The 7,461-nt window shown below is 39.6% G+C and overlaps 1 protein-coding gene across 1 annotated transcript in view; it reads left to right on the forward strand.

Moving 5' to 3' along the window:
• The first annotated feature begins 1,627 nt into the window (after nucleotides 1-1,627).
• The window catches only part of CWC15 (CWC15 spliceosome-associated protein), a 14,735-nt gene continuing 8,901 nt past the window's right edge, over nucleotides 1,628-7,461 (forward strand). Inside the window, exons 1-4 of the mRNA XM_009881167.1 lie at nucleotides 1,628-1,770; nucleotides 3,864-3,976; nucleotides 4,940-5,028; nucleotides 5,796-5,906. Of these exons, the coding sequence (XP_009879469.1) occupies nucleotides 1,640-1,770; nucleotides 3,864-3,976; nucleotides 4,940-5,028; nucleotides 5,796-5,906 (444 nt within the window). The 5' untranslated portion in view covers nucleotides 1,628-1,639. The remainder of the gene's footprint in view (nucleotides 1,771-3,863; nucleotides 3,977-4,939; nucleotides 5,029-5,795; nucleotides 5,907-7,461) is intronic.

Consider the following 7,461-nt stretch of genomic DNA (forward strand, 5'->3'; position numbering starts at 1 on the left):
CCCCCCGCCCTTACATATAATTAGCACAGATAAGTTCTGAGAGCAAGTGGCTTTCTTGGATCACGGATCTGGCAGAGTATGTGCCAAGACGGAGCTAAAATGTCTTGCTGAGCTCCAGCTGACTTGCGCAGCATCACTGAAAAGCATTGGCAATCCTTGGTCAATGAGACAAGGCTAGCTACTGTCTCACTTCTTTTTAAACATGTTTCTATCTGTTACTTTTGTTTTCTGAATAGTACTTCAGTGGCAGTAACTGTCTTTTGCCTGATGAGATGTAACTTTGAGCAACTGATCTATTTTATGATTTTAACACTGAAGTCATGTATTTTGTGATCTCATTAAAAGTGAAAAAATAACAAATAATGCAAGTAGAGCGTAAATAACTTTTATTTGTGTATCACAAAAGCATATGAAGCAATACCATGTTTTTTTCTGTGCTTTTTAATATTCTTTAATGTGTTCTCTTGTCATTCGTTAACATTCAACCTTCTGGTTCCTGGGACTCGTGCCTTTAACTCTGCAGCTGTATCTCTCTTGTGTGTATCTTTCTTGTGTTCTATGTATCTTTAGTCTGTGGTTAATAGATGCATATGTCTTGGTGAAACAGGAAGGAGCATAGTTTCAGATAATAGGTTTAAGATGGTACTGTTTAATCGTGCAGGGTTTTTTGACATTGGTTGATGATCTTAAACTCTTGGCATAGTGATTTGGGATTGCAGGGTCTCCAGCTCCTCCCTGGCAGCACTGAGCGCAGAGCGTGCAGACAGGGCGTCCGTGTGACTGAGGCTGGTCAGAGTTTGTTTCACTTCTGTGCCACAGAAGAATTGATTGTAGCAATTTTGGGCATCAGCTAGTCAATTTTTAGGGCATGCTGGTGGTATAGAGTTTCTAAATGAGAGATGGTGAAAACTTCTGCATTTGTCTGAGCTTTTTTAATTGCACTTTGTTTACATAAGAGTAAAGCTGTCAGCCTTGTGCTACCAGCATAACATTAACCCTCACCCTTCTGAAGGGTTTGCTAGCCGTCTGGAGCTCTGTGCAGGTTAATCCCAAAGGATTGCAGTATTAATGACGGTGGTGTGCTGATACTAGGGAACTGAATAGGGCCATGACAAGAGGTAGAGCAAGTTGTGTGATCTTCATCAATATTTAATTATCAATACCATCATAGGCATGGTATGGTCTGTGTCAGCTAGCGTTTCTGGTGGTTGTACCAAGGTATGATTGGGGAATAACAGAGGAGTCATTCCCAGTAGGCAGTCATTTTTGGCTGTCGTTTTTCAGGAGGGGGAAGAGTTTAGTTGCAAGACTGTACCACTTCCCTTAAGGATAGGAGACCAACTCCTGGCTGTTGGGTTTTTTTTTTTACTTTATAAATGTACCTTCACATTCCTGTTAGAGGCTGTGTATCATCTTTCAAACACATGGGAATAGACTTTCTTTTGAAAATCTGAATGAAGTCTGTCAATAAAAAGCTCCTTCAATTTTGAGGATCACGTGGCAAGTGATAGCTGATGTTGTGTAAGTGGGAGTTGACATTGCCACTACAATTCCAGGAACAAAGTAGCTTCTGGTGAATGTCTTTCACCGTAAGTTGTAGTAATAACTGTTTTTTATCCTTGATTCTGTAGTAGTTAAAATGACGACAGCAGCGAGGCCAACATTTGAACCTGCAAGAGGAGGAAGAGGAAAAGGTGAAGGAGACTTAAGTCAGCTATCCAAACAATATTCCAGCAGAGACCTTCCTTCTCATACTAAAATCAAATACAGGTTAGTATTTGGGTTTTTTTGGTCTTATGGCAAAACAGGCTGGGAATGATTTTTTTTATTATGAGTGATACTCTTAAATTTTTCACAGTAGATGTTCATGGGCTTGACACTGAGCACAAACCAGAGATTGTACAGTGGTGCTGAATGAGTGGGCTGAAAGTGTAAGTCTCAAAAGTAGAGTTAGGACATCAAATGCGTTGCAAGTAATTGGAGAGATTTAATTTTAGTTGTATTTATTACTGCTGATGGAAGTGAATTGTCAGAAGTAGGTGAGATTTGGAGATTTCAGGTAGTGGAGTGGAAAGAAAGTTGTCTGGGAACAGCAGGAGCTCACTGAGCCATGGAGGGTGCTGTCACTTGCAGAGAAATATGGGATAAGAGGAGCAAAGTTGAGCACATCTTAAAAGCAGGAAAACCGCATCATGTATTTGGCAAAGGACCACTGGGGAAGGATTTAAAGAGGAGGCAGGGAAATCATGGAATAGCGCTCAGGGAGTTGTATGTGTTAGAAGAGCTAAAGGTAAACACTGCAGGTGGTTGATGCAGGTCCTGGGAGAGGACATTGCTTTAATCATTGAGAAAGATAATAGAATCTTAGCAATGTTTTCATTTGTTTGAAATGCATAAAAAATCTTCGTTATCCTTTTGAAAGATTAAATGAAATCTAGAATCAGTGTGATACAGGTACCTAGAATGTAAATGAAATGTGTCAGCCTAAAAATTTTTTTTTTTCATCTAACTAATTTTACTCTTGTCAGTGATATTAAAGTTTTATATTTCCACTTTTTTGGGGGGAAGAGCTTACCCTTTTACCTCTTTCCTCCTTCCTCTTTGTTTTTGAAGAATATGTATGGAGTTGGAGCGTTTTGGAGAATACCAAAATCGACAGCACAAAAAGTGCTGTTTAACACATTTCGTTGTTATGGGAAAATTGCTGGTGGTTTGTTTCTTTAAACAAAATTGGGTTCGGAACACCAGTCTGTTGCTTTGAAAGAAGTGTGTGGGGACAAATATGTACAGGAATATACAGTGTATGTTTTTACAAGTCCCTCTGTGTGCGTGAGAGAGAGAGATGGAGGGGGCATTAAGTGTCATCTGTTCTTTCTCCCAAATACCTAATACAAAGTTGTCTTTGTTAAATTGCCAGGAGTGCATCATTGCAGGAAAAGTTCAGTGTTTCAGTTCCACTCATGTTCACTTGAATGACACAGGGTTTGGGGGGATTTCCAGCTGTATCAGGGATTCCAAGTTCAGGTTTTTAATTACAAAAGCAAATGAAATACTTCATCATAAAGACAGGCTGTGCACACAGTGTATTTATAATGGCTTAAGTCTGGGTTTCTTCCAGGCACTCTTATTTCCAGCACTGGGTTCACAAAAAGGTGAAGGAATTGCTGGTTGGTTTTATTCATTAGTTCTTTTCAAGATTTCCACAGAAAATTCAGTGCTCTCTAGGTGGAACTTTGTGTGACTCAAATATAAATAGTCTGTTGCTTTTGGCCAGCATCTGTTACATAAAAGAGGCAAAAACATGTATTTGCAACATGTTTCACTACAGCTAGTATTTTGCCTGTTTTCCCAAGTTTTTTTTATGGTCGTGGGAGATTGTCTCCTATGTCTCTTGGAGGGGAAAAGCTTTATGAAAAGTATATTCTAGCCTTGATCTTATCTGTAAGCCTTAGAGACTCTGTTTGCAGCAGCAATTTGGGCTGAGAAAATGGTGAGGAAAGCTGACCACAGTGCTGGTGGATCCCTGGTGGGACACTGGGCTTGGACTGCTGGAGAAAAGGAGATTTAGACATAGCTACAAGAGGTAGATGTGGTCGTTCTGTTTTTGTAGGAATTTATGTATGGTCTTTTAATTCATTTGAGGGCCACTGGAAGGAGCATGTGTGTGTGGCATTGCATGCCTCTGTTTGTGTAATGCATACAGAGAAGGGGGCTGATGAAGAAACTTATGTCTACATGGTGCCTAGTTCTTATTCTCTACACTTACCTGTTCACCCCAGGATTTATTGGCCTCCTTGAAAAAATTGCTCCCAGCTGCAGACTGTCAACTTCAGCTTTTTTTCACTCCCCTCATGTTGTTTTAGACAGACCACTCAGGATGCTCCTGAAGAGGTGCGTAACCGTGATTTCAGAAGGGAGCTGGAGGAGAGAGAACGGGTTGCTGCAAGAGAAAAGAATAGAGACAGACCAACCAGAGGTAAAAGAAAAAAGAAACAAAAAATCTTAGTACCTTTGTGTGGCATTGCTTTTGCACAAAACTCGGTGTTGCAAGAAGTTTGCGGGTTGCAGACAGCATGTCATGAGTGTAGAATTTTGGGTATTGGTCTGATAGTTCAGAGCTGTTGACCTGCAAGGGAATGTCCGCTGGCTTTCATGCCGGCTTCGCGCTAGCAAAAAATGTAGGCCAGGCAGTAGAAACGCATAGGCCATCATGCAGGCCTGTTGATACAATATGATTGTAATGAATTGGCAACAAGTATGTACTGCTAATAAAGGGCTTTTTTTTTTGTACTTGGACAAGCGCGACAGGAAGGAGAAGGGAAATGACTCATCTTGTAGTGTTGCAGCACCAGTGTAACAATAAATCCGTTTTTTAAAGTATGCGATTCTGTTCAGATATAGTGAAGTGATAATTAAAACGAATCAAAGGTATGCTTTTTGAGAAATAGTAAATTTATAATATTAAACTTGACAGAATTTAGGTACTTTAGGTTTAGATGGGAAATGTAGAGATAATGTGGGGCTTTCAAGTTCACAGACGAAAGCAGATGTGGTTTGGACCGAACTGGCCAACAGTAGAGCTTTGGGGTGGTCTCCAATGGGAACCCTCCAATTGGATATATAGAATAAGGATATTTCTCCACAGCTTTTTCTTCTGCTATTCTTTCTTATTGAAATAATGACTTCAAAAAACTTTTTTTAGGTCAAATTGTAAGTTTGTGGATGTTATTGCTTCCCTTGAGGATACCTACAGGGGAGAAATTAGCATGGGCATTAAGATTGAGAAGTGGGGAAAAAGTAACCATAAGCTTGTATCTCCTACTCTAATGCAATCTGTGTGAAGATTTTTGCTTTCTGACATTAGATGCTGTTAAATGAAGTGACTTAGTCACTCTTTTGGTTTGTTTTCTTTTTTTTTAAAAAAAATCTTATGCCATAGAACACACAACATCATCTTCTGTGTCTAAGAAGCCTCGGCTAGACCAGATTCCTGCAGCAAATCTTGATGCAGATGATCCGCTTACTGATGTATGTATCTCTTTTCTGTCTAATTTCCTTTCATTGTCCTGCCTTCAGGATTTGGTATTAATAGAATATATACTTTTAGATTTGCTAAAGATTTAAGACAGGTTCCAACAGATCTTCCTTTTACAGTTACTATGCTTGGTGGAAGTCCAGAGTGGTTCAGAGGATTCTAGTCCATGCTGTAATGGTATTCTTGGAAAGCACACCAGGAACTGAAAATGCCACTGAGTATGGGGGATGAGTGACTTTTTAGACTCAGTCATCTACTGGGTTAGAATTCCCCTAAAGTAGAACTGTTGAGATACACTGACTGTCAGCATAAGCAACGGAGTCTTGCTGCTGGCTCCTCTCCTCATGCTGACATCTAGGAATTAGGTCTAAGGCTTGACAGTAAGATGAGGGTTTTTTAATTCTGTTATGTTTGGTCCCAGCAATATTGGACAGGATATTCAGGCATACTACTATAATGACTTATGTTACAATGATCAGAGAGTGATTAGGGACAGTCATTCTCTAGAATCTGTCAGTTACATAGCATTTGAATTATAAAAAATTAATTACAGTCATCCAAAAACCACAGACATACTTTTGTCTTGACTTAACTGTACAAAAGCAAATAAACCATTTGTATTGTACTTGCTGCTGATACAAGTACCCAAGTACTTCAGAAACTAGCCAGCAGCAAATTGCAGCCTTAGCTGGGCAGACCAGGACTGGTTTTATTACATGAAATGAAAGAGTTGCTTCTTGTTTCCATTTGCTGCTATTAGGAAGATGATGAAGATGAGGACTTGGAAGACAGTGATGATGATGACACTGCAGCTCTTCTGGCTGAATTGGAAAAAATCAAGAAAGAACGAGCTGAGGAACAGGCTCGAAAGGTAAAATCTCACCCATTAAAGAGCATCTGTTTTTTGCAAAGTGGTGTTTGTTAAAACTAGTGTGCCTAAGTTATTTAGGATGAGTGAGAAATGGTAGGCAAAGTAAGCGCCCTTCAAAACTCTTCTCAAGTAGAGTCTGATGGATTTGTTCTTCTTGTAGCCTTCATAGCTCCCTAATATCTCTCTCTCTACAGATAGAAACACTGTGTTCTGCCCTTGAAAGGGTAGGAAAGTCCTTGTACTTAGAGATTGTTTTCCCATGAGCCAGATCATACCAAGTCATTGGTTCCCACACCTCCTTGGTGTGAGAGAGATTGTTGGGATGGAGCGCATTAGTGAAATGGCTGATTGATGAATGGACTTCTAGGGGCTGGTTTGGGGAACAGTCTGTTGTCAAACTGATCAGGATTTAGGATGAACTGTACTGGTTCTAACATTGTATTGCAACAGAGTAGGGTCCAAGTATTTCATCTGCAGTACTGAATTGCTCGGCCTCTGGTGGTGCAACAGAAGTGCTGGATATGTGCAGCTTTCCTTCTTCTGCTTTTAGTAAGCTCTTTCTTTTTTTGAGTAGGGCTTAAATCATTTTAGTGCTTTTAAGAAATGTTGTGTACTTCAGTTTGAGTAGTTTTGTGTGCTGTTATACATAGATTCTACATCAGTGTAAAAAAAAAAAAAAAAAACACCAACCAACCAACAAAAAACAATTTTGTCATCTTTGTATAAGGTAATCTGAGATGCTAAATGAACATCTTAAATGCTGATTGGGATCTTTGCTGCTGTGACAACTTAATGTTTTTGTGCCTCTGCACCACTAATAACCTTATCACAGTTTAACACATGCGCTTATAGTTTCATGCTTTTTACAAATGCTCTTCAGTAGAGTCAACGGGCAGTCAACAGGGTGTAGTGTCTAGCGGACACTGGGAACGGCTAGGAGAGAATAGTGTTTTTAATGCTGTAGTGCTTGACCATTCTTGGCTAACAACATAGACATTTATTTTTAGAATCATCAATGCCTGTAAAACCAGTGAGCTCTTCAATTTTGGAGTTAAGTACTTTGGAAGACTAAGAGCTGTACCATGTTGCTTCGGTGCAGAAGTTTTGCCATACCAGACTGTTGATACTTGATTGTCCATATGGCCTATGAGAGGTCTTTGACATTAAAGTGTGTCTGAAAGTGTCTCTCATCTCTTTATCTATGCATTTGAAGCACATCACACAGCAATGAAATTGTGTTCTGCAGTAATAACATGGTTAAAATTACTTAAAAACACTGGCAACGATTCTTCCATATGTTCCTGTGTGAAATGTACTAAGCCACAAATTAAGGGTAGTGATGTGTAGGACGGACTTCTACTTCAGCTCTTCTTGCACTGTGCTTGAAATGGAAGCTTAGATCTGTATGGATTTTTCACTTTGCCTGATAGTTAAAATTATACATCTAGATTAAACAGCATATATAGATATGCTGTCACATTTCACTGTGGAAAACTTGCATTAGGAAAATAATGGTAGTAAATTGCAGCACAGGCAACCAAGTGCATGCTTCTCT

Source organism: Charadrius vociferus, unplaced genomic scaffold (assembly GCF_000708025.1).
Source record: "Charadrius vociferus isolate BGI_N301 unplaced genomic scaffold, ASM70802v2 scaffold1, whole genome shotgun sequence".
In the NCBI taxonomy this organism is placed as follows: Eukaryota; Metazoa; Chordata; class Aves; order Charadriiformes; family Charadriidae; genus Charadrius; species Charadrius vociferus.